The sequence below is a fragment of the Bos javanicus genome, chromosome 13 (assembly GCF_032452875.1).
Source record: "Bos javanicus breed banteng chromosome 13, ARS-OSU_banteng_1.0, whole genome shotgun sequence".
Lineage (NCBI taxonomy): Eukaryota > Metazoa > Chordata > Mammalia > Artiodactyla > Bovidae > Bos > Bos javanicus.
This window is the reverse complement of record NC_083880.1, coordinates 56601597-56629117: the sequence shown is the minus strand read 5'-3', so window position 1 is coordinate 56629117 and position 27521 is coordinate 56601597. Positions and strand designations below refer to the sequence as shown.

The 27521-nt window shown below is 42.9% G+C and overlaps 1 protein-coding gene across 2 annotated transcripts in view; it reads left to right on the top strand.

The window, feature by feature from the left end:
* The window catches only part of CDH26 (cadherin 26), a 48200-nt gene that overhangs the window by 4573 nt on the left and 16106 nt on the right, over positions 1–27521 (top strand). For both annotated transcript variants that reach the window (XM_061437006.1, XM_061437004.1), the window contains exons 2-9: positions 5108–5164; positions 7825–7926; positions 8290–8451; positions 18676–18823; positions 20563–20729; positions 20913–21041; positions 22686–22871; positions 24086–24357. In XM_061437006.1, coding sequence (XP_061292990.1) covers positions 5108–5164; positions 7825–7926; positions 8290–8451; positions 18676–18823; positions 20563–20729; positions 20913–21041; positions 22686–22871; positions 24086–24357 — 1223 coding nt within the window. The remainder of the gene's footprint in view (positions 1–5107; positions 5165–7824; positions 7927–8289; positions 8452–18675; positions 18824–20562; positions 20730–20912; positions 21042–22685; positions 22872–24085; positions 24358–27521) is intronic.

Genomic DNA, 27521 nt, shown 5'->3' with positions numbered 1-27521 from the left:
TGAATGGCATCCTCTGAAAGGTTGCTGTTGAATCACACGAAGACACAGGGATTCTTGGCCCCCAGAGAAGAATTCAATCCAGGGCCAGAGATGAGGCTTGATCGCTCAGAGCTTTTGTGTAATAAAGTTTTATTAAAGTATAAAGGAGATAGAGAAAGCTTCTGACATAGGCATCAGAAGGGGGCAGAAAGAGTACCCCCTTGCTAGTGTTAGCAATGAAGTTATATACTCTCCAATGAATCCAAAGAATGTCTAGAGGTTATAAAGACCTCACCAGACCTACTCCCATAATCTACATTTTAAGATAACCGAATTAGCCAGAAGTTTTAATCCAGAGACTATCTTCAGGCAGGACACATTATTGTTATATAGTCCTTGTAAAGACCAGGTCTACTCCCATAATTTACATTTTAAGATAACAGGATTAGCCAGAAGGTTTAATCCAGAGACTGTCCTCAGGCAGGATATATTATTGTTATATAATCCTAAGGAATGTAGAGAAGGAAAAGTTTGTCCTTTCTTCCTCCTTGAGAATTCCAGACCCCTCTCTCCTTGGGGATCCCTAGACTTCTTATCAACCTGCCTAGGAAATGACTCTCATCCTCTTTGGACAAACAGCCTAAAATTGTCAAGGATGGGAAATACGATAAGCATACTTAAAAGATCATTTCGGCAAATGTAACCATTTTCAAGTCTCTCTGCCTCACCCAGACGAGATGATGCAAGTTAATTCTAAGCTGTGCACCAGAGGAGAAGTAATACACTTGTACATCCAGGATGTGAAATTTGAGGCATCTCTGGGTGAAGAAACACACTATCTCAGGCCTCTTTTCCAGCTCTCCAGCCACTCCTATGTGACTGTCGGCTGTGCCCTTATGTGTCATCCTAGGAAAATGAGCCTAGAGCTTTCTGGTTGAAAGGGCCTTAAAGGTACCTTGCCTCACACCCTTGCTCACAGAAGGGGAAACTGAGGCCAGAGAGGAGACAAAACCTTTAGGTATTCTTTGTTCATGGCCTGGGTCGCCTGGAAATACACCTGTTTTAGAAATGGGATGAATTTTTCATGCTGTCCCAGGACTGCAATTTTCTCCTCGTTAAAACTACACACCTGGTTGTGTTAGTTGCTCAGTCGTGTCCGACTTTTTGTGATCTCATGGATTGTAGCCGGCCAGGCTCCTCTGTCCATTGACAGAGGCAAGAATACTGGAATGGGTAGACATTCCCTTCTCCAGGGGATCTTCCTGACATAGGGAATGAGCCCAGGTCTCCCACTCTGCAGACAGATTATTTACCATCTGAGCCACCAGGGAAGCCTCACACACCTGGTTAGTCCCTTCATTTAAAATTAGCTACATGAATCAAGAAACAGTTCTCTGAATAAATCAATATTTGATATTTTGGAATGGAAGGAGTTAAAAAAAAAAAAAACTTTGCCTTTAGGAAAAAAGACAGAAATAGAGTCTGTGGCAGGAAACAAATATTATGGTTACATTTGACGTTAACAGAACCTGATGATGCAATAACATCCCCCACCCACCAGGAGGGTGGCCAACCACAGAAGTGAAGATCTGAAGGATATTTCTTCATGCTCTATGACACTGTTATCTAATACACAGTCCTTTATGCTGTGACAAGCTCTTGGCTAAGGATAGATGGTTACAGGTTGGGGCAGGGACACGACCACAATGAAGGATGTTTGGCAGGATCTAGGTGGGCTGGTGATGGCTCACCCTGTCCCCAGGAGATTTTAGGTATAAATCCTAGAGTGCTACCGTGCTATGCTGTGCTAAGTCACTTCAGTTGTGTCCGACTCCTTTTGACCCTATGGGCTGTAGCCCGCCAGGCTCCTCTGCCCGTGGGACTCTCCAGGCAAGAATACTGGAGTGGGTTGCCATGCCCTCCTCCAGGGGATCTTCCTGATCCAGGGATCAAACCTGCATCTCTTATGTCTTCTGCATTGGCAGGCAGGTTCTTTACAACCTGGGAAGCCTCATAAATCCTAGAGTAGCAGTTATCAAGCCTCTTACTCTCAGGATGCCTTTCCACTTGTAAACTTTAGGCAGAACCCAAAGAGTTGTTGTTTATGTGGTGCTCTCCATATTAGAAATTAAGACTGAATTTTTTTTTTTTTTGGCTACATTATTCAGCTTGTGGGATTCTAGTTCCCTGACCAGGGATCAAACCCAGGCCTCCTGCAGTAGAAGCACAGAGTCCTAATCACTGGACCACCAGGGAATTTCCAAGACTGGGAAATTTTAAATGTACTTCTCAATTCATTAAAGATACTGATTAAAATAGACAACTAACAAGGACCTACTGCATAGCACAGGGAAAACATTCAATATCTTATAATAATCTATAAGGGAAGAGAATGTAAAAAAGAATATGTATATATATGTATGTATATGTATGACTAAGTCATTTTACTGTACACCTGAAACTGATACATTGTAAATCAATTATATTTCAAAAAAATTTTTAATAAAAATAAATTTTTAAAAAGGAGTTTGGAATTAGCAGATGGAAGCTACTATATATAAAATATTAACAGATAAACAAAGACTTACTGTCTAGCATAGGGAACTATATTCAACATCCTAGTAAACCATAATGGAAAAGAATATGAAAAAGAATATGAAGATACATATATAACTGAATCACTTTGCTATACAGCAAAAACACAAATTTTTAAAGAGATAATGATAAATCCATCACAAACTAATATAAATCAAGAATCTGTGAAAAATTAATGTATTTTCCACATTTTCATTTAGTGTGAAGAATGGCACAATTTCATATTTTTGCAAATCTCTTGGCTGTCTGGCTTAAAAGCAGACACCTGGACTCCCCTCTCTGATTCTGAACTCAGTCTGTTGTAAATGCTGTTTGCTTCAAGTATATGAAGCAATTCTTGCTTCACATAGGTATGTATATGGAAAGGGAGGAATATTTTTATAGCCTGGAACTGTGGGTACTCTTTTGATGTCATGCCAGAATTTGACAAGTAGTCCATTTTTAACAGTCACTTGCCATGTGGAGCCTGAAAGCATACTAATGACTTTCGTTACTCTGTTTGATTAAAACCATTGGAGTCTCTTGAATTTTGAATAACTCTCACCTGTGTGTGATTTTGGACTGTGATATCTTAATCAGTAAGAAACTCTTTGCTCACTGAGCTATGCAGTTCTTCCACATGTTGACATATTTCATTCTAAAAAATCAAAAAGTCACATTCATTAATCTGTCCACCAATATCAGCAGAAAAATCTTTATGTGTTGGGAAGCTGTCAAGCTCAAGTTTTCCAAAGTTCTAATTTTTTGCTTGAAAGCTTAAAATTTATCATCGGCAACATGACACCGTCCCATTGTTTTTCTTGAAGTGATGGGCTGACTTTGTTCATTATCAAAGACCTGTCGATCAAGTAATCATTCCTGAACAGCCATGGTTGATCAGTCATTCTTTCAGGGAAAATGCTGCTTCATTAAAAAAAAAAAATGTGGCCTATTTAGCTGTCAACTCTGACAATCACACATGTGCTTTTCTCTGAGACAAATCTACACTGATGGGCAGCGCTGGGTTCATACCTCCATCTAGACACACAGAGTGTCTAAAGGATACACACGCAGGAGTGGCATGGGGTATAATTAATAGTATTTCCTGCCTCATCCATTCTCATTTCAACAACGAGGTGAATTTATCAATCATATCATTCTTAAATGAGACTGGCCCTTTTCCCTCTTCCTTCATTTCTCCTTCCTCCTTCTCTCCTTCCTTCCCTTCCACCTCCCCTTCTTCCTCCCTCCTTTCCTCTTTCCTGCCTCTACGTGGTGAGGAAGCATGCGAGACTATCAGAGGAGTTTGTGTCATGGGTCTCCAATGGTCCTAAGGCACCAGCATTTTTATCACCAATATTTGTTACCATCAGTGTAAATGTCACACAGAGAAATAGACAAGCAGTGTCTTTGATTATTATAAACGTGTTTGGCCTTGTGGAGTCTCTGATAAGGTCAGGGACCCCGGTGAAACAAACTGAAAACTGTCCTCCAGAGAAATTTTCTACATGTATATTCTATAACCACAGCATCACCATGTGTGTGTGATAACAAACAACTGGAAGTAACCTAAGTGGCTATCACTAGAAGAATGACAAATTGTCTTCTTTCATATAGTTAAAAGTTATATGGTAGTGAAAATGAATGAGGTAGAAATATGAGTGTCAGTGTACACACACACACACACACATGCACACATATACACAGACATACAGGCGCACGTGTTTTGTGTTGGTTTGACATGCATTGCATAACTTGTCTCTTTCAAGTTCCACACTCTTACTGTTCATGTGTGGAGATTTTTCCAGAGGGGGAGTGTTGTTAAAAAAATGATAAATAATTATCAAGGCTTCCCAGATGGGAAGGAACCTGCCTGTCAACATGGGAGACATAAGAGACAGGGGTTTGACCTCTGGGTTGGGAAGATCCCCTGGAGGAGGGCATGGCAACTCACTCCAGTATTCTTGCCCAGAGAATCCATGGACAGAGGAGCCTGGTGGACTACATTCTATAGGGTAACAAAGAGTTGGACACCACTGACGCAACTTAGCATAGCATATCATAATTATCGATGCAAATCATTATGTAACTGTAAGGTACCAAATTCCTTAGTTTTATTGTCTTATGATAAAGTCTAAAAATAAGGGATAAGTCTACAAATAAGGGAGAAATAAAAAAACCTAAAAAAAGTCCCACTACCAATTAACATTTGGTGCCGTTTTACATGTGCCCATATAAATACACTTGGCTCACCCTGAACAGACAGTTTGACTTCCCACTTATTAAGTTATGCTCACATAACAGTAACAGGTAGGGCTTTAAATGTCCCTACCATTGGTAACACTAGATCAGAATTTTCTGGTTACCTCTTTTACAGTCACAGAAGGGAAATGGCAATTTTGAATTGAGATGTCAAGAGCAAGAAATTAGTTATCAAAACCGAATGCAGTTCCTCTTTTTCTCTGCTCTAATTCTAGAAGATTGACTTCGGGCAGGGCCTACCTGGTTCTGCTAAGTACACTCCCTGCTAATTAATGTCATTTTTATTTTTAAGGTCAGCACTGTCAACAGTACCCGACAAGAATACGATGATCTTACTAATCAAACAAAGGTAGGGTTTGAAATTCGGTTTTTCAATAAACCAAGTGAGATTGTACTTTACTTAGAGGCTGCCTTGCAATTTTGAGTTTTTTAGTGCCCTGTCAGTATTCAGTTGCCACAAAATAGATTAGTAACTAGATGTGGGCTTTTAGAATCTTGAAGGACTGTGGAGACTTGCAGAGGACGCCTTTATGTCTAATTAAAAGAGGAGCAGTCTGTGAAAGTCAGAAGTTGAGTATACGGTCCTGGCCCAGAGGGTTGCCCACACTCTTTTCCACTTTGGGGAGCTAGAGGAGGCAGTCTTGCCGTCTTCCAGCGTGTGGCTGCAGGCCAGTGCAGGGGACACTGTCGCCACCACCACTTCGAGGTTTCGCCACATCATCATCCACCTTGTGATGATTTCCTTCCTGTAGTTCCTGTGATCAACTCACTGTCTAATTCAGTAATTTTTTAGGAGCACATCTTCTGAATAAAAATGAATGTGGCTAGATACCAGCTATACTTATATTGGGTTGATCTAAAAGTTCATTCAGGTTTTTCCATTAACATCTTATAGACCTGAGCGAACTTTTTGGCCAACCAAAATAACAACTATATGCTAACAGTAAAACTGGAAAAAGTCGGTTTTCATTCCAATCCTAAAGAAGGGCAATGCCAAAGAGTGTTCAAACTACCGCACAATTGCACTCACTTCATATGCTGGCAAAGTAACGCTCAAAATCCTTCAAGCCAGACTTCAATAGTACGTGAACCGAGACCTTCCAGATGTTCAAGATGGATTTAGAAAAGGCAGAGGAACCAGAGATCAAATTGCCAACACCTGTTGGATCATACAAAAAGCAAGAGAATTCCAGAAAGACATCTAGTTCTGCTTCACTGACTACACTAAAGCCTTTGACTGTGTGGATCACAACAAACTGTGGAAAATTCTGAAAGAGATGGGAATACCAGACCACCTTACCTGCCTTCTGAGAAACCTGTATGCAGGTCAAGAAGCAACAGTTAGAACCAAACATGGAACAACAGACTGGTTCCAAATTGGGAAAGGAGTACATTAAGGCTGTATATTGTCACCCTGCTTATTTAACTTATATGCAGAGTGCATCATGCGAAATGCCTGGCTGGATGAAGCACAAGCTGGAATCAAGATTTCTGGGAGAAATATCAATAATTTAAGATATGCAGATGACACTGCTCTGATGGCAGAAAGTGAAGAGGAACTAAAGAGCCTCTTATGAGAGTGAAAGAGGATAGTGAAAAAGCTGGCTTAAAACTCAACATTCAAAAAATGAAGATCATGGCATCCGGCCACATCACTTCATGGCAAAAAGATGGGGAAACAATAGAAACAGTGACAGACTTTGTTTTCTTGGGTTCCAAAATCACTGCAGACAGTGACTGCAACCATGAAATTAAAAGACGCTTGCTCCTTAGAAGAAAATCTATGACAAACCTAGACAGCATATTAAAAAGCAGAGATATTACTTTGCTCACAAAGGTCTGTATAGTCAAAACTAAGGTTTTGCCAGTAGTCATGTTATGGATATGAAAGCTGTACCATAAAGAAGGCTGAATGTTGAGGAATTAATGCTTGTGAATTGTGGTGCTGGAGAGTCCCTTGGACTGCAAGGAGATCAAACCAGTCAATCCTAAAGGAAATCAATCCTGAATATTCATTAGAAGGACTGATGCTGAAGCTGAAGCTCCAATAGTTAGGCCACCTGAGGCAAAGAGCTGACTCATTGGAAAAGACCCTGATGCTGGGAAAGATGGAAGGCAGGAGGAGAAGGGGACAACACAGGATGAGATGGTTGGATCGTATTGCTGACTCAATGGACACGAGTTTGGGCAGGCTCTGAGAGATGATGGGGGACAGGGAAGCCTGGTGTGCTGCAGTCCATGGGGTCGTGAGGAGTCAGACACAACTGAGCAACTGAAGAACAACAGTAAAATATATGTAAAACAAATAAAACCCCATTGTTCAATTCTATCTATATTCCTTTGCCCACCAAATCTCTGACCCTCATGTTTGGGTCTGTCTCAGTCTCTGTCATGAGGGAGATGAGTAGACAGAGAGGCATTGAAGACCCCACAGCACTGAATGGAGGCTTTCTCAACCAAGGATTTCAGAAACTTGGAGAGAAGAATGTGTGTTAGTCACTCTTGCAACCCCATGACCTGTTGCCTGCCAGGCTCTTCTGTCCATGGGATTCTCCAGGCAAGAATACTGGAGTGGGTTGCTATTCCCTTCTCCAGGGGATCTTCTCCACCCAGGGATCTAAGCTAGATCTCCTGCATCGCAGATTCTTTACTGTCTGAGCCACAAGGGAAACCCAGAGAGAGGAATAGAGAGGGGGTAATTTTCTTATTGATCCCACAACTCTGTGCATGTCGACTTTAGGTGTCAGCACACACTAGACAATGATCTTTAGCGTTGTCCCCATAGCCCCTTAAACATGTCAGGAGCCACATATAAATGTGAAATCCCCGGGCGTCATGTGGCCCACAGTTTAGTACTGACTGTAGTTGTAAAGAGAATGGGCGCTTGGGATTTTTAGGCGTTGGAGACTGTTGTGAGGATGAGAAAGGGAAGGCATGTCAATCACTGTGCCCCCTGCCCCAGCCCCTCACCAACATCCTCCCCCTCATCACAGTCTCTGTGATCCCCAGGGAGACAGCCGGCTTCTACGGCGATCCAAGAGAAGATGGGTTATTACCACGTTGGAGCTGGAAGAGGAAGACCCGGGACCCTTCCCGAAATTTGTGGGTGAGGTAAGGCAGCTGCTCTCGGGAAAGGCCCATCACCCTGTCCAATTCAGCACGTCCCTGTTGGCAGGAGGCTAAGACGCCAGGCAGAGCAGTGGTAGGAGGCATGGGTGTCATGGGAGGGGAGGACCCCTATGAGAGTCTTCCAGTAAGGATGGACACTTATGCTGTTTCCAATTCTTCACTATTACAAACCAAACTGCTGCTGTATTCCTTGTTGCTGCATCTTTCCCTACCTGTTTATTTCTTTAGGACAAATTCTCAGAACTATAATTTAAAACTGCCTTTAAATATTAGCCTAGATATTTGATAGGTATAGTAGTTTACTCCCACCCTGTTTGTTTCCCCTCTCCTTTTTTTCCCTTCCAGCTGTTCAATAATATGTCCGCTAACATGGAAATAATATATTTAATCAGAGGACCTGGTGTGGATGAATATCCAGAGATTGGTTTGTTTTCTATAGAAGATAATGTGAATGGGAAAATATATGTTCACCGCCCTGTTGATCGAGAGAAAACACCATCTTTTAAGGTACCTAAAATGTGATGCATTCTAAACTTGGGCTTCTCTGGTGGCTTAGATGGGAAAGAATTTGCCTGCAATGCAAGAGACCCCGGTTTGATCCCTGGGTCAGAAAGATCCTCTGGAGAAGGAAATGGCAACCCACTCCAGTATTCTTGCCTGGAGAATCCCGTAAACAGAGGAGCCTGGTGGACTATAGTCCATAGGGTCACAAGGAGTCCAACATGACTGAGTGACTAAGCACATAAGCTAGAATTTACTGCGAAGATTGTGTAGGAGTATTGTATTTGGCAAGCAATCTGTAAGCTGGCTGTGTGCCAGGCTCTGGGAGCTTGACATAAACTGTGACATGCTTTAGAAATGTGCCTGGGACCTAGAGATTAATTTTGTAATCTCTTTGAGTCCTGGACTTTGGCTTTGTCATAATTTCTGTAATCTGTGAGTCGATGCAGGTTTATCCTGATATGATCAGGATATTTAAACATATAAAATGTTTATAAAATGGGCTGATTTAGTTTTTGGTGAGTCACAGATGAAATCTATGGAGAGAGGCTACAAATGGACTCCATGGATTGCGTAGTTACCTGATGAAGGAGGAATTACAGCCCTGGCAATGGTTTGTTCCTATGAGTCTATGTATTCTTTATGATTTATCACCCCAGTAATATGGTCTGGGCTTCCCAGGTGGTAAAGGATCCACCTGCCGATGCAGAGGCCTCAGGAGACATGGGTTTGATCCCTAAATTGGGAAGATCCCCTGGAGGAGGAAATGGCAACCCACTCCAGTATTCTTGCCTGGGAAATTCCATGGACAGAGTAGCCTGGCAGGCTATCTATGGGGTCACAAAGAGTTGGACTTTGAGCAACTGCGCACATACCATGGTCTGCCATGAGGCTGAAATTCAAGTTCAAAACTGCAAAGGAAACTTGAAATAAAAATGCCCACAACAACATGGTAGTATCTTGTGCTACCAGCCAAAGCTTACAGGGCTTCTTAGAAGTCTGCAGCCTGTGTTCTGGTTTGAATTCTGCTGGAACCTGGGCTCTGTTCCCGGGCCTGCTTGCCTAAGCATTTCCTCCTTCAAGGGGGGAGATGTTTTTAATATTGGCAAGGAGTAATTTGTGAAGCTTTTCTCCAATGACTTAGAAAATTCATACACATGATAAGCTACATACCCTTAACACATTAGTGGTCTTGGACTCTGTAATTTTTAAACAGGCAGAAATTCTCCAAAACTTCAAAAGGACATGCAAAGATGACAGTCTAGGTCTTCTCTCTCCATATAATCCCTCAAACCCCTCCATAAAGTGTGCAGTTTTTTTAAAAAAAGAAGGAATATAGAGACTTCCCTGATGGTCCAGTGGTTTAGAATTCATCTACCAATGCAGGAAGCCCAGGTTCAATCCCTGGTCCAGGAAGATCCCACATGCCACAGGGCAACTAAGCCTGCGCACCACGAATACAGAGCCCCTGCTATAGAGTATGGGAGCTGGAACTACTGAAGCCTCTGAGCCTAGGGCCTGTGCTCTGCAACAAGAGAAGCCTCTACAATGAGGAACCCACATACCACAACTAGAGAAAGCCTGTATGCAGCAGTGAAGACCCAGCCCAGCCAAAAATAAAACAGATAAATAACTAAAATAAGATGGAATATAAAGTCATAAGGGGGACCTTGGGACAGCACTTCTCTATCTTTACTGAGCAAACAGGTCACCTAGGAATCTGGCTAAAATGCAGGTTCTATTTCAGTAGGTGGAGCAGCCTTGAGCTCCTGCATCTCTCACAAGCTTCCAGGAGATGCTGCTGCTGCTCCCCAGGCCTCTGCAGGTTGACGGTGGAGGAGCTAGGACACAACAGTTAACAGGCACAAGCTGTGCAAGGATGGAACAAAACACGTAGTGCTTGGGGCGGTTTTATTTTGGTTATTGTTGTTTGATTGCTTTTAACATCTTTAATAATGTACTAAGGCTGGCATTTGGGATCCCCAGGTAGCAAAGGATACTGAGTCAATCCCTGGGTCAGGGAGGAGGGAATGGCAACCCACTCCAGTATTCTTGCCTGGGAAATCCCATGCACAGAGGAGCCTGGTGGGCTAAAGTCCATGGGGTTGCTAAGAGTTGGATATGACTGAGCATCTGAGCACCATGCTGAATTGGGTTAGGTCTTAGTCTAGTAACCAGCATCCTTGTAAGGGGAGGGAGATTTGGACACAGAGAGAAAAAAGAGGAGGCCATGGGAAGCTGGAGACAGAAACTGGAGTGATGTGTCTATAGGCCAGGAAACACCAAGGATCGCTGACACCATGGGAAGTAAGAAGAGGGGCCTGGAGTGGACCATTCTGCAGAGCCCCAGGAAGGAACCCACCCTATAGACACCCCAGTTTTGGTGCTGGCCTCCAGAAGCACAGGAGAATACATTTTCGTTGTAGGCACCCAGCTTGATGCAAAAATCATAGGGGACTAACGCAGGGGGTTAGCTACTAGTTAGCAAGATGTGAGACAGGCTGCTGAGGATTATCAGCCCTGAAGGTGGGACAAGCAGAGTGTCATAGGCACACTACCCAAACCGAGTGCTCTAGCTTAACTACCGCCTTCTCTAAGAATGCTTACTACTGCTTTTTGCCTGTCCTTAAGGACAGGATGTTATTAAAAATTCAGTAAGTCTAATGTATTGGCAAGAAGACAGCTCTAGCAGCACCGCTTTACTCTTGCAGATAGTAAAGGAGACACTGCTGCTGCTGCTGCTGCGTGACTTCAGTGTCCGACTCTGTGCGACCCCATAGACGACAGCCCACCAGGCTCCCCTGTCCCTGGGATTCTCCAGGCAAGAACACTGGAGTGGGTTGCCATTTCCTTCTCCAGTGCATGAAAGTGAAAAGTGAAAGTGAAGTTGCTCAGTCGTGTCCGACTCTTAGCGACCCCATGGACTGCAGCCCACCTGGCTCCTCTGTCCATGGAATTTCCCATGGGCAAGAGTACTGGAGTGGGGTGTCATTGCCTTTCCCAAAGGAGACACTCCTGCTGCTGCTGCTGCTAAGTTGCTTCAGTCATGTCCGACTCTGTGCGACCCCATAGACGGCAACCCACCAGGCTCCACCGTCCCTGGGATTCTCCAGGCAAGGAGACACTAAAGCTGGCTAAAACTTGTGTTCTGAAGGTGACAGGGTGGCTGGAGGAGCTAATTTCTGGTTAATCCCATAAAAAACCTGCAAGAAAGCAGTAGCAGGGGCTTCCCTGGTGGCTCAGTGGTAAAGAATCTGCCTGCCAATGCAGGAGACCTGGGTTTGATCCCTGGTCTGGGAAGTCTCCACATGCTCCAGAGCAATTAAGCCTGTGCACCTCAAATACTGAGCTTGCGCTCTAAAGATCTGCAACACAGAAGCCACTGCAATGAGAGGCCAGTGTGCACCGCAACTAGAGAGTAGCCCTCCTCACTGAAACTGAGCTAAAGCCTGCGCAGCAATAAAGACCAAGAACAACCAAAAATAAATAAGTAAATAAAAATTTTTAAAAAAGAAAGCAGCAGCACGAACTGAGAATTGCTGGAAGATTTAAGACTGAGAGAAGGAAAGTCTTTTTTCTGTGTAGAGATCTTTTCTATTTATATCAAAATATGCTCAATTTCATAGGGTACAAGTACACTCAAGAAAGTCACCTTTTTACATTCCTCATAATAATTATTTGTGGCTGTTTATCCCAATGTAGTTATCTTCACCTACTTCTAAGCTGTCCATAGATGTGTTTGTATTGTGTGTTTGGCATTTAAGACGTTTCTTTCTATATGCTTGTGTCTAGAATAAAGGATCTTGTACATGTAATTTCATGTAGCTATCACATCAATGCCCTGTGGTGTGTTTACCCAAGGATATAAATCTGAAGGCTGTAACAAAAGTCTGAAAACCCTTTAAAAGTGCGGAGAATATCCATGACATTTCCTTTCCCCATTGTGATTCTGAGTTCCTAGGAATTCTTAGCATCTTGGCAAAAACAAATAGCACTTATGCCTCTCAGGCATCTTTCAGAACTAAAGGTCTCAGATGTAGCTTTAGGATAATAAATGTAACATAGAATAATAAACATAAAACAAACATGTGGCTCTTGTTTTTAAGTGGGAGGATTATAGTTGGCACAGACTTAGAGCCAGAAGTCAGGGTGATTAAGGAGCAGAGCTTTGCCAGCATCGTCATAAATTATGGAGGAGCATGTGGAAACAGAGCTGCAGAAAGCCAGTTAGCTTGCACAGAAATTTAAAAATGTATGTTGGAGTCCCCAAAGCGGACAAGTTCAGGACTAGCAGCCTCGCAGCATCCTTTGTCTCATAGAGGGAGAGGAGAGAGCTGAATGAGAGTGGACATGGGGCCCGGGACAGCATCTTACGATGCTGAGCAGGACCACCATGGTGGCTGCTGATCAGCGAGCAGCGAGTCTGCTGGGAAAAAGGCCTGAGGAGGTACAAACAGCGAAGCAGATCAGGCCATGTGGGCTATGAGGAAAAGTGGAGGGTGGGGCAGATGGCTGCCTGAAGCTCTCAGGGTCCTAAGACGGCTATCTGGTGAAGCAGCCTACTGTGGACTCTGAGGCCGTAGAGGGAAGAGATGAAGTACCAGCTGGTGGCACCATCAAGTCGACCCCACACCTAACTGCACTTGAATCTGGGCTGCTTTGCCTCCAGGCTCTGAGCCTGACAGTCATGGACCCTCTCAAATAATTCAGAGCAGGTGGATTTCCCTGGTGGTCCAATGGCTAAGACGCAGTGCTCCCAGTGCAGAGGGCCTGGGTTCAATCCCGGGTCAGGGAACTAGAGCCCACATGCTGCAACTAAGGGTTCATAAAGGTCTCCCCTGCCACAAAAGGACCTGAGATTGTGTGTGCCCCAACTAAGACTCACTGCAGCCAAATAAATGAATATATTTTTAAAATGTTGCAGAGGAGGAATACAAGGGAGCCTCCCTCCAGGACTTATGAAAGAAGAAAGGAGCTGACTTATGTAAGGGCTCAGCCAGGCCCCGGGCAAGTCCACCCTCCGTGGGCCTCACTGGAGCTTCTTCTCTGGCAATAAACCCCATACTTATCGTCCCTGAGCAGGGCTCTGCATCTGGTCACCAGAGGCCCCTTGAGAGGAGAAACCAGCATTCCCACTGTAAAGGATCATCTGCTTGAGAGCTCCTTGGTGCTCCTTCTGACTCTCTGTGGACTCCCCAAAAGCTTTTCACTCTTCAACAAATAAAATCACCATTTTTCCTAAAGCAATGAGAGATTCAGTAGCAAGTCAGAGTAGACCTACTTTATATACATATACATATATATGTGTGTGTGTATATATATATATATATATATATATATATATATATATATATGATTGCCTATGCCTTATTTTGCAAGCAGGGGCCCTTTTTTAAAATTAATAGACATTATTTCTTAGAACCACTATAGGGTTACAGAAAAATAGATAGAAAGTACAGAATTCCTATGGGCTTCCCCAGTGACTCAGTGGTAAAGAATCTACCTCCCAGAGATGTGAGTTTGACCCCTAGGTCAGGAAGATCCCCTGGAGGGGGCTATGGCAACCCACTCCAGTATTCTTGCCTGGAGAATTCCATGGACAAAGGACCCTGGCGGGCTACAGTCCATGGGGTCGCAGAGAGTCAGACATGACTAAAGGGACATAGCATGCATGCCTGCACAGAGTTCCTATATACCTCCTCACTTTCCCACTCATCCCATAGTTTCCTCTATTATTAATATTTTGCATTACTATAGGACATTTGTTACAATCAATGAACCAATGTCATACATAATCATTAACTGAAGCCCATCGTTTACACGTGGATTCACTCTTTGTGCTGTACGTTCTCTGGGTTTTGGGAATGTATAGTGCCATGTACCCACCCTTCTGCCATCATGGCTTCACTGCCCTAAGTTTCCCCTGTGCTCCATCTATTCATTCCTTCCCCTCCTCGGAGCCCTTGGCAACTGCTGATCCTGTTACTGTCTGCATAGTTTTGCCTTTTCCAGAATATCATAGGGTTGGAATGGTGCAGTCTGTCACCTGCTCAAGATTGTCTTCTTTCTCTTGGCAATATGCACTGAAGCTTCCTCCGTGTCTTTTCATTGCTGAAAAATATTCCATTGTGGAATACTGTGGATGTACCGGTCTTTGTTTATCCGTTCACCTGCAGAAGGCCATCTTGATTTCTTCCAAATTTTGATGATTATGAATAAAACTGAACATCCATGTTTGGGATGTAACAAGATTGTTGGATGGTGTGGTAACAGTATGTTTAGTTTTGAAAGAATTTGCCAAACTGTCTTCCAAAGTGGCTACACCGTTTGCATTCCCACAAGCAGTGAATGATTCTTTCCTGTTGCTTATCTTACTTTTCAGGTGTAAAACTAATAAAGGCTTCTTATGGAATTTAAAACTCTATAAGAATTTATTTACTTATTTATGTTAATGGTATAGTCATTAAAAACCTCTCCTCACTCCCAAATTTCTTCTCTGATCTGATTCCACAGAGGTGACCTCCTTGCATCTATGTCCTTGCAAGCATTTGTACTGTTTATTGTCAACATACATAGGCTAGAAATTTATTAAATTTTATGAAAATTAAGGATTCCATTTAAACATTTTGACCTCGTGCAAGAACAGTAATTTCTCTGCATGAACAGTCTCTAAATCTTCCTGACACAACAGATGCATTTGTGATACTGGAGAACTGCTCACTCTTCAGGGAGCAGGGTCATTGCTGGATCCCTCTGATGTGGTCTCTGAGACACTTTCTGTTTCTTTTGCCCTAAAGATAAGTGACTAAGACAGTGGTGCGTCGTCCCTTAAATCCTTGCCTTCAAGTTCAGTTCAGTTCAGTTGCTCAGTCGTGTCTGAATCTTTGAGACCCCATGAACTGCAGCACACCAGGCCTCCCTGTCCATCACCAACTCCCAGAGTCCATCCAAACCCATGTTCATTGAGCCGGTGATGCCATCCAACCATCTCATCCTCTGTCGTCCCCTTCTCCTCCTGCCCTCAATCTTTCCCAACATCAGAGTCTTTTCAAATGAATCAGCTCTTCGCATCAGGTGGCCAAAATATTGGAGTTTCAGCTTCAACATCAGTCCTACCAATGAACACCCAGGACTGATCTCCTTTAGGATGGACTGGTTGGATCTCTTTGCATTCCAAGGGACTCTCAAGAGTCTTCTCCAACACCACAGTTCAAAAGCATCAATTCTTCGGCACTCAGCTTTCTTTATAGTCCAAATCTCACATCCATACATGACCACTGGAAAAACCATAGCCTTGACTAGACGGACCTTTATTGGCAAAGTAATGTCTCTGCTTTTTAATATGCTGTCTAGGTTGGTCATAACTTTCCTTCCAAGGAGTAAGCATCTTTTAATTTCATGGCTGCAATCACCGTCTGCAGTGATTTTGGAGCCCCCCAAAATAAAGTCAGTCACTGTTTCCACGTTTCCCCATCTATTTGCCATGAAGTGATGGGACCGGATGCCATGATCTTAGTTTTCTGAATGTTGAGCTTTAAGCCAACTTTTTCACTCTTCTCTTTCACTTTTATCAAGAGGCTCTTTAGTTCCTCTTCACTTTCTGCCATAAGGGTGGTGTCATCTGCATATCTGAGGTTATTGATATTTCTCCCGGCAATCTTGATTCCAGCTTGTGTTTCTTCCAGTCCAGCGTTTCTCATGATGTACTCTGCATAGAAGTTAAATAAGCAGGGTGATAATATATAGCCTTGATGTACCCCTTTTTCTATTTGGAACCAGTCTGTTGTTGTTGCCTTCAAGAGTTGGCACCAACTGCCTCATTGGTGCTGAGGCAATCTCACGGACCACCCTCCTGAATGAACCATTTGAGGAAGATGCTCTCTAAATGTCCTCAGGAGTGGACTTAAAAATGTTGCTTTTGTTTATATGTTTTTATATTTAATATTTTGTGTGTGCTTACAGCTTCACATGGGGCTTCCCAGGTGGTGCTAGTGGTAAAGAACCTGCTTGCCAATGCAGGAGATGCAAGAGATGTGGGTTTGATCTCTGGTTCAGGAAGATCCCCTGGAGTAGGATATGGCAACCTACTCCAGTATTCTTGCCTGATGAATCCCATGGACAGAGGAGCCTGGTGGGCTACACCCCATAGGGTCGCAGAGAATCAGACTTGACTGAAGGACTTAGCACGCATGCATGCACAGCTTTACATAATCATTTGCAAAAAATATGGTAACAACAGGGTGTAACTGGCTTTCAAGGAGACAGAAGGACCCAAGGATTCCCACTGGCACCTCAGCTGTCTTTGCACACACGCATGTATGCACGCATGCATGCACACCAATTTTAGCATCTGCTCAGAGCAGAATGATGGGAGGAGCTCTGCGGCGGGGGTCGTGTAAGAACACTTGTCCTCTCAAGATGCTTCCATTCATTTACATCTTCAGCAGTTCCAGAGAATGCCCTTTCCAGCAAGCAATCATTAGTCAGTGCTGGGATGGGTACTGTTATTTTAAAAAAACAGAATCAAGGCTCTTGTGGTTCAGGCTGCCTTTTGTTGGTTTCCACATATAACAGCTGTTTTGTGTAAGTGGGTGATGATGCAGTTCCTGAATCTCTTACAGATGTGATTTGGCTGAGGCAGAATGAGGGACCTGGCCCATGAGCGTTCTGCTTTTGACAGTGATTCTGTTATGGGGCACAAATCAGGGACATAAACAAGACCTTGTGAGATCATGATCCCTCAGATCAATGACGCCTTCGCCATGTTTGTTCCTTTGTCGGTGGCAAATGTGTGGCTTATTTTCTTTCTACCTTTCATTCCATAAATACTTCTCCAACATGATTCACTGTGAGTTGAGTTTTGCAAGACTCCGAAGTCTCCGGGAATGCTACTGAAGCAGAAACTTTTACATCACCACACTGTCAGAAAGACTTCCGGTTACTTCTTCACACCCAAGCCTTTGATGTGAAGAATAAAAGAACCGCATGTTTATTTCACTAAACATTTTGTGTAAGCAGAATATAATTCAGGCAAAAGTGTCTTGGTAACAGGCTTTCAACAGGGAATTTGAGACCTAGAAGTTATAGCACAGGCAAATCTCAAAAATCCCTATTGCCAAACACAGAACTGGTTGGGTGTCTGTAAACAATCATTTTGCAAGCTTTTAGTGAGCTGCTGGCTTCTACAGAATCAAAGCGTGAAGAGAAAATCTGAGTTTGATATTTGAATGATGAGAGGAAAATGCATTTCGATTTGTTGTGTTTTAATTACCATTCAGTTCAAAATATTTTCTGATTTCCATTGTGATTTCTTCTTTGATCTGTACGTTATTTAGAAATGCTTTGCTTAACTTCCAAACACTTAGGGTTGTAAATTATCTTTCTTAATGATTTCTAGCTTATTATACTCTACGTGTTTATGTGTGTGTGTATGTGTGTGTGTGTGCGTGTGTGTGTGTGTTTAGTTGCTCACTCATGTTGGACTCTTTGAGACCCTTTGGATAGTAGCCCACCAGGCTCCTCTGTCCATGGGATCTTTCAGGCAGGAATGCTGGAGTGGGCTGCTGTGCCCTCCTCCAGGGGCTCTTCCCAACCCAGGGATTGAAGCCTCATCTCCTATGTCTCCTGCATTGCAGGCAGATTCTTTACCCACTGAGCCATCAAGGAAGCCCGTAGCTGTCCTGGTTTATTTATTTACTGGTTGTGGGGCTTGCGGGGATCTCAGTTCCCTGACCAAGACTGAACTTGGGCCCACAGCAGTGAAAGCACTAAGTCCTAAGCACTAGAGCTGCAGGGAATCCCTAGTCCTAATTGCTTTTAAATGTTCCCTCTCCCTAAAGCTTAAGTGTTTTCTCTCTGCAACGTTTCACCAGTATTCAATAGTGTGCTTACTTTTCATTACAAGACATATAGTATATAGGAACTGAGGCTCATAACAACTTGCCTATGTTGATACAAGTGGAGAAATTGAGATTTGAACCTACTATTAATAATAATGAAGTAGTTTTTCAAGTCAGCTCATGGATCTGTCCTACAAACACTTGTTGAGTGCCCAGTCTATGCTCAGTCCCTGGGGTCGCAGGGTGAATGAGAGCCTGTGACCCCTGCCTTCAGGAACTTTCAGTCTATGGAGGACACCGATGCAGGATACACAGTATTACTGACTGGGATGGGATTCATGCCACCAAATCAATGGTTCTGCAACAGTAATATGGTTTCTCTGCTTCTTAGGTTTATTTTGATGTTGCCAATCGCTTAACAGGACACATCGTAGATAAATCCTTGATTGTCAACATAAGGATCAAGGATGTGAATGATCATGCTCCTGAGTTCCCTGAGAAGGAATTTAACATCAGTGTGAAGGAGGACCACGCTGCAGGTATACAAGGTGGGGCTGAGGGGTCCCTGTCTTCTCTGTGCCGTGAAGGTTTTCCAGCTTCTGTAGTGACAGGGCGCCTCAGTCCTACTTGTCTTCAGGGAGGCCTCTCACTGTTCACATCCCAAAGGTCACAGGCCCTGGATGAGAGCAAAATGCCATGAGGTCTCCACGCTTCATTTTGTATCAGCAGCAAAATGATGTGGAAATTGTCAGTTGGAAGAGCTGATCCGTAAATATCAACCTAAAATAAATGAACGGAGGAAGAAGAAGCAGAGGTGGGTGGTGGGATCCTGCATATCCCTGAGAAATTCTCATCTGTAAACATCTGTAAAATGGCAGCAAGATGGCATCTAAAATTCCTGACCTAGGATTCTGTGAGTCTTGAAACCTGAACCATCCTCATTAAAATGAGCATCTATTTGAATAACAAAAAGCATTATTTATTTTGCAAAAGTCTCTAGCAAATTTGGAAAATTCCAAGAAACAAAAAGACTAAAATAGGAAGCATCTTTAATGCTACCAATTAGAGATAAGTACTGTTAATATTCTCATTTATATTCTTTCAATATTTTTCTTTGCACCTTACATATGTGTGTGTGTATACACACATGGCATGTTACATTTATATGTGTGTATATATTCACAGATTTATACACATCATTACAAATGTATATTTGTATATCTACATATTTTTTTCCTCTTTATCATAGTACAAAATGTATATGTGTTTATATTACATATGTATAAATATATGACCTGAAGAAGGACATGGCCACCCATTCCAGGATTCTTGCCTGGGGAATCTCATGGACAGAAGCCTGGTGAACTATGGTTCAAGGGGTCACAAAGAGTCAAACACAACTGAGTGACTAACACACACACACAAATATATGAGCACATCTTTTCATGTGTGCATATTTAAGAGTTTTCTCTTTAAAAATGCAATTTTACTGTTTATAACCTAACAGTATTCTCCTAGAGCATCTTGTGTGTCATATTTTATTTTACGGATGTGCTTTAAGATTTTTAACCAATCTTCTTTGGTTGCACATTTACATCTCATTGTCACATTTTGTTATTTTTACAAAACATGCTTCAGTGAACATATCTGAGCTAGAAGCGTGTGCCATTCAAGCATTGCCTACTTAGCACAAATTCAGACAGGTAGAATCGCTGCTCCAAACCACACACACAACTTTCGTGTTGCAATTTATCCACAGCCCAGCAGCATATGACAGGGCTTAGTGTACTGTTCATCTCTAGTTACCAAGTGCTTGGACATGTGATAACTTTCCTGGCCATTTCTAGTTCCCTTGTCAGTTGCTCGTTTCTTTTCTTTGTCCACTTCTGTTAGCGTCATTGTCATTTTTCTTCTTGACTTCAACCTCCTCCTTTGACATTAAGAATGTCTATGTCTCTGTCTGCCAACATGTATTCCAAATATATTTTCCTGGTTTATAGTTTTGTTTTTTTTTTTGCCACACACTTAAAAATTGATCTATTGATTTTATCCTTTAAGCCTCTGTATTTGCAATCATGATTAGAAAGTCCTTCTTGACCTTATGACGATTTAAATATCCCTCTTCACTTTGTCTAGTATGTCTATAGCTTGACCTTTATATTTACGTACTCAATCCGTTCTGGTGTAAGCCCCAGTGCCATTCAGCAAAGAATCATTCTTCTACTGGTTGGATAGGCTGCTGTTGGCCAATAGTAACAATTTAAAAAATTCTTTCCAGGTCAACCTGTTTTTCAGATGTCAGCAGTGGATCTGGATCAAGAAAATACTCCAAACTCTCAAGTGCTTTACTTCCTTGTTTCTCAAACACCCGTACTGAGAGAGAGTGGTTTCCGGATTGACCGTGTTAGTGGAGAAGTGCGACTGTCAGGATGCTTAGATTATGAGGTTATGTGCACTTTATTGCTTTGGAAAATAAAATGGGTTCTCCCTCTCTGAGCATTTGCATTTGCAGTGGGAAACCCTCTGTGGCTAGACTGGCTACTGAAATTGCTAAAATGGAACATTTCTGTATTAGATTTCCTTTTCCTGCGTTTGAAAGGTTTCACCTACCTTTTCCTCCTTATGTAGACGGCGCCTCGGTTTACACTACTCATTGAAGCGAGGGATTGTGGCAACCCGCCGCTGTCATCCACAGCCACTGTTCATGTACACGTGCAAGACAGCAACAACCACATGCCCAGGTTCACCCAGGACCACGTAAGTCCCCTCACGAACAGTCTCCATGCCCCAGGCTCTGTTTGCTGAGGGAATTCCTCCATCACCCAAGATACAGGCAATCTCCAAAATAACTTCAGCTTAGAATCAAGAAGTCAACTGCATTGATAGGGAACCAGTTAATAGCAATCATGTGAGCCTACATTTGTTACTATTTTGTGCCAGAACGATGTTCAGAGTATTGACAGGAATCCCTAGGTTTTCACTGATTGTAGCTGCTGCGTTTTCCATCCTGCAAATAAGAAGGCTGAGGCTCGGGGAGGACAGAGGATCCAGGCTCCATCCACTTCAGGGCCTCTCACTTTCCACACTGATGATGTTTTGGAGATGGAGGAAGGGCACAGGGAGGGTGGGGAGGGGCTGCCCAGTGACCTGTAGCATGTTGAACAATAGCATCCTTGACCTCTGCCCACTGGAGGCCAGTAGCATCCCAAGTCGTGACAATCAGAATTGTCTGCCACCATGCCCAATTGTCCCAAGCCTGACCCACAATGTTCGGAGCTCTGAAATAAGATGGGCAGGCAGACTCAGGCCAGGCTTTCCCCAGCTCACCTGGTTTATGTATTGGGCTCCACACAAGATTTCACAGGCTGCTAGATCCTCAGGCTTAAAGAAGGTGCTGGCACTCACAGTCCCAATCAGTTTGGGAATACGAAACCACTTAAAATGCAGAAGATTGCTAAGAGAGGAAATAAAAACCAGTCATGATCTGCTTTTAGTTTCTTAATTTTTCACTCTTCCATATGAATTTTTAAGAGGAAAACGTCCATTGTATTTCTGTCTTTCTTCTGACCCCTCTCAGGGAGGTCTTTTCTGATGACCTGGTTAAATTCCCAACCTGAAAAAAAAAAAAAAATTCCCAACCTAACCCCCCAACATACATACACTCAGTTCTCAGCTCCTTGGGGATGGGATTTTTGCTGTTTTGTTCACAGCATCTAAACCAGAATCTGGTACACAACAGTCTTTGTTGAATAAACAAATGCTACAAACACTTATTTTTTGTAAGTGCCACTTAAGAAAATTAATTGTATAAACAGAAGTTTAAATATTTCCAATGAAAGCACCTCACTTAACAGTATGTAATAACTGAAACATATTTATTATATCTGAGTCTTGTTTCAAAATCCTTCCCCGACTTAGTAAAAAGCTGTACTCTCGAAAGTAGGGCTGGAAAAAATACACATTGTTATTTTGATGTGCTGGAGAAATTATCTTGTCACCAAAAGTATTGAATAAGGAGGTATTTTAAAGATCTATTATGTATTAGAAAGATTATCACCTTAATTAAAATACATAAGAGCACTATTTTAGTAGAGTTAGATTTTTGTAGGCAGCATAAAATAAGGTGTGTACTATTATTCTAGAAGTGGTGCCTTGCATTGGATAGAAGTGCACTTTTAAAGTTATGCAGCTCTTCAGTTATTTGGATATCCAGTCACAGGGACGAGATATTCGTTGTTGACACATTCTCTGCTGTAACAGACTTCCAGATCCTTAGTGGTCAAGTTCAATCATAGGAGAAGCATCCAAGTTGTTGTCTCTCTACGTTTTCTTTCTTCTTCTCTGTTTTCTTTTCTGACTGTGTTTCTTTTTCTCCACGACAATGATGATCATCTCTCTCAGTATAACGTTCAGATTTCAGAAGGCTGGGCCAGCCAGGGTGTGTTACGTCTCGGGGTTCAAGATGGTGATTCACCATCTACAGCAGCGTGGAGAGTGAAGTTCAACATAACGAATGGCAACGAAGAGGGACATTTTCACATTTCAACAGATCCTGAGACCAATGAAGGGATTTTAAATATTATCAAGGTAAATGCATCTGAGCAGGTGGCTGTAGATACCGAGGCCCTTTCCGTAGGACTCCTGACAATGAAGTAGGTGCCAACAGATGATCTATGTGTTCTGAGCACATGGACTGCTGGGTCACAAGTCACCATGGCTAGTGAGGAACGCAGGGCTGCATGGATCCTCAGCTCTTTGCCTTCATGGCTCCTCCCATCAAAATCATATCAGTATTCAAGATTATTTTTGATATGACCAGTTACTTCAACATTAAATTCTTTGGGTCTGTTTTAGACAAAACTTAGTAGGTTTATGTAGTCCCTAACATGTTTCTTTCTCCTGATGTGATAAAATAATTTACGACATTTTCTCGAACCCCATGAGTTCATTTTTCTTCTGGGTTTAAAAGAAATTGGAACATTTGCACAGACCCGTAAAAATACTGTGGGCTCCTGACACTCTGCCTGCTGTGCCTAGTAGAGAGTTGGCCCTGCAATAAAGTATTATTATCTCATTTAATGATGAGGAAACTAGAGGCTGGGTTGTTTTCACGAAGTCACATGACTGGAGTAGGGGTTCTGACTGGAGCAGTCTGACTCCAGTGCCTTTAGTCTTAATTGCTCTCGATAGACCCTAGAATGACCAGTGCCTCTGGTATAGTGCAAGTGAGTCAGCCTGGGGCTCAGCTTCAAAGGCAGACCTGAATGAATATATCTGGAGTGGGGCCGATTCTGCTTGTCAGTGTAATAAGCTCCCGGATGATGCTGAGGGGACATACCAGGCTGTGAATAGCAGGGCTCTGTGGGTTTTCCATGCCAAATGCCTGGGGCTGGATTTCCCGAATATTCCTAGTCTTTCAACCCTTTTAAGTCACTGACCACTTTGTCCCCTGAATAGCTATGATCATTAATATCCATATTTCCCTAAGCACCACTGGGTTTTTGCAGGAGAGTTGTCACATTAATGTTTCATTAGGTTATGGTTTTTGTTGCATTTTTCATTACCCTCTGACTGATGGTGGCTCTTTTCAACCAGGAGGAGGGAGGGGAAAAAAAAGAACTCTATAAATGATTTGAAAATGGGCTGACAACTGTCTTTTGATCATTATCAAAGACAATGTAAATAATAAATGAAGCACAGAAGCCACAGGCGCTGGGTTAGCAGTGACAACTCATGCTGAGAGGCTCCCTCCGGCCGGCAGAGCCATGGGGACTAATGAAACCTTCTCTCTGGGGTGGCAGCCTTTGGACCATGAGACTCAGGCAGAGTGGAACTTGGTCGTGGCTGTGGAGAACGAAGAGCCACTCTTCTCGTGCGATGCGGGGCAGCTGCAGAGGCCCCGGCAGGCCTCGGCCAGCGCCACCGTGAGTGTGCGGGTGACCAATGTCAACGACCCGCCCACCTTCCACCCGGGGACCTTCATCGTCAGTGAGGTCGATGGCGCAGGGCCGGGGACTCAGCTGGGAATGTTCAACGCTACAGATCCAGATAGAACCGCCGCCGGCCAGATAAGGTGGGGAGACTGGAGTGGGAAGGGTGGGAGTTCATGCAGAATTAGCCATGTGCTGGAGAGGGTTCCTGTTCGAAACTGGCTCCTTCTATGTGCTCCTGAGGGCGACTCCATCCCAGTTGGGAAAATGCCATAAGTCACCCACCCCAGAACTCCCCTAGCCCAGGTTCAATGCTGTTTTCCTTCTGTAGTGTCCTCTGACCCTCGTGGGAGGAATTCACGTGTTCATTTCCTTTGCATAGAGCACAAAATTATTTTACAGTCTTTTTCCTGTATTAAAATAATTTGTTATGTATTTCTAGTCCCTCTTTACCAAATGCTGTAAACTGGCAGCCCTGTGGCTTCTGGCCAGCGGAAGTGTTTTCAATTGTGGCAAAATGTACATAGAGTTTACCACTCTCACTGTTTCAAGTGTGTGGTTCAGGGACTTTGAGTACATTTATACTGTATGGCACATTGCTCCTTCCCACCACCCATCTGCAAAATCTCTCCTCCGTCTCATTTCCCCAAATTAAAACTCTGCACCCAGTAACCAATAACCCACCCCATTCTCCCCCACCTCTAGGACCCTGCACAACCATTTTACTTTCTGTCTCTATGTATGTGACTGCTCTCAGTACTTCATATAAATGGGATCACACAGACTTTCCTTTTGTGACTGGCATATTTCACTTAGCATACATAGTGTCTTCAAGTTTCATTCATGCTCTAGCATGTGCCAGAATTTCCTTCCTTTTTAAAGCTGAATAATATTTCCACTGTGTGTATATACCACGTTTTGTTTATCCATTCATCTGTTGATGGATACTTGGATAGCTTAGTGTTTTGTTTTTTAAAAATGAAGTTGCCACAGTCCCCAGGAAGGTGGCAGAGTGGAAAGCGCCAGGAATCGGTCTCCCCATCCGGACCATGACGGTGCTGGCAGAATTTGTCTGATGGACTGAATTTGGAACTCAGGAATCTGTGGAAGGATTGCAACTTCCAGGGAAGACAGTGCAAACCATGGTTCACTGCGGTTCATCTCGGCTCTTAGCTCAGTACCTCCCTCACATCCAGCCCCATGCAAGGCAGCTGTGCCTCTCTCACTGGAACTGGTTACACAGCCTGTGAGAGCCGGGGTGGGTGAAAAATTAACAGACATTAATTCCCTTCTCATCAGTAATTAATTTAGACATACAAAGATTAAACTCTCCAATTAAAAGACAGAGCTTGGCAGAACGGATAAAAACACATGATCTGACTCTGTGTTATCTTCAAGAGGCTTTCTTGATATCCAAAGACATAAACAGAAAACCTAACACCATATACAGAAATTAACTCAAGGGTTTCCCTGCTGGATCAACGGTAAAGAATCTGCCTGCCAATGCAGGAGACATGGGTTTGATTCCTGATCTGGGATGATTCCACATGCAGTGGAGCAACTAAATCCATGCATCACAACTATTGAACCTGTGTTCTAGAGGCAGATGCCACTGTTGAAGCCCTCGTGCACTAGAGCTTGTGCTCAGCAACAAAAGAAGCCACTGCAATGAGAAGTCTGTGCGCTGCAACTAGAAAGTAGCCCCTGCTTGCCGCAATTAACAGAAAAGCCTGAGCAGCAACGAAGACCCAGCACAGCCAAAAATAAATAAATACATTTAAAAAAATTAACTCAAAATGGATCAAGTAAGTAAATGTAAGACCTAAAATAATACAACTATTAGAATAAAACCTAGGACAAAACTTCACAACACTGGATGTGGTGATCATTTCTTGGAAATGACACCAATGGCACAGATAAGTCAAATCAGACTTCGTGAAAACCGAAACGTTTTTTTTTGCATCAGAAGACACTATCCACCGAGTACAAAGGCAGAATGGGAGAAAATACTGGCAAGTCATACATCTGATAAGGGATTAATATCCATAAAATATACAGAACTTCAAAAACTCAACAAGAGCAACAACAACACCCTCATCTAAAAATGGACAAAAACTGTGACATTTCTCTAAAGAAGATACAAGTGGCAAACAAGTACACGAAAGATGCTCAACATCACTAATCATGAGGGGAATGCAAATCAAAACTGCAGTGAGATACCATATCACACTCATCAAAAAACCCCAGAAAACAACCTCTAGGTTCATCAGATTTGAACCACCTCAGTTCAATTGCTGATTCACACTGTTGTACAGCAGAAAACAACACAACATTGTAAAGCAATTATCCTCCAACTAAAGAAAAAAACACCAAAAAATGGAAAACAAGCGTTGGGGAGAATGTGGAGGGATTGGTATCCTTGGGCACTGCTGATGGGAATAGAAGGTGGTATAGCCACTGAGAAAAACAGTAGCGGAGTTCCTCAAAAAATTAAAAATAGAACTACCATATGATCCAGCAATTCTACTTCTGGGTACATGCCCAAGAGAACTGAAAACAGGGCCTCAAAGAGATGCTTGTACACCCATGTTGATAATAGCATTAATCACAATAGCTAAAATGTGAAAGCAAGCCAGGGAGCCATTGATGATGAATGGGAAAACAAAACGTGGTCCATACATGCAATGGAATATTATTCAGCCTTAAAAATGAAGGGAATTCTGCAATATGCTCCAACATGGATGAACCCTAAGGACATTGTGCTAAGTGAAATGCACTAGTCACAAAAAGACAATTTCTGTACAATTCCACTTACAGGAGGTACTTAGAGTAGTCAAAACTCATAAAGAAATAAAATATAATGGTGATTTCTAGGGGCTGGTAGGAGGGGAAATGGAAAGTTATTGTTTAGTAGGCACAGAGTTCAATTTTACAAGAATGAAAAGAGCTGTGGAGATGGATGGTGGTGATGGTTGCATAGCAGTGTGATGAATTAATATTTAATCCCACTGAAATGCAATTTAAAACAGTGAAGGTGGTAAATTGTATGTTATGTGCATTTTACTGCAATAAAAAGAAAGAGATAATAAAGCTGCCAGCATTTAAAAATCAAGAGTATGCTAACAACCTGAATTATCTGAATGTTCTTGAAACAGAGGAAGATTTGGCATTACTGAGTCAGTGTCCAATGGGGTCATGATCATCGGGGGCATGGGGAGAGGTCCCTTTGACCTCTCGCTCATCAACTGACATCAATCCTTATCCGACCAGCTTTGCTCATTTCTTGCACCTGCTCGGGACACCCCTG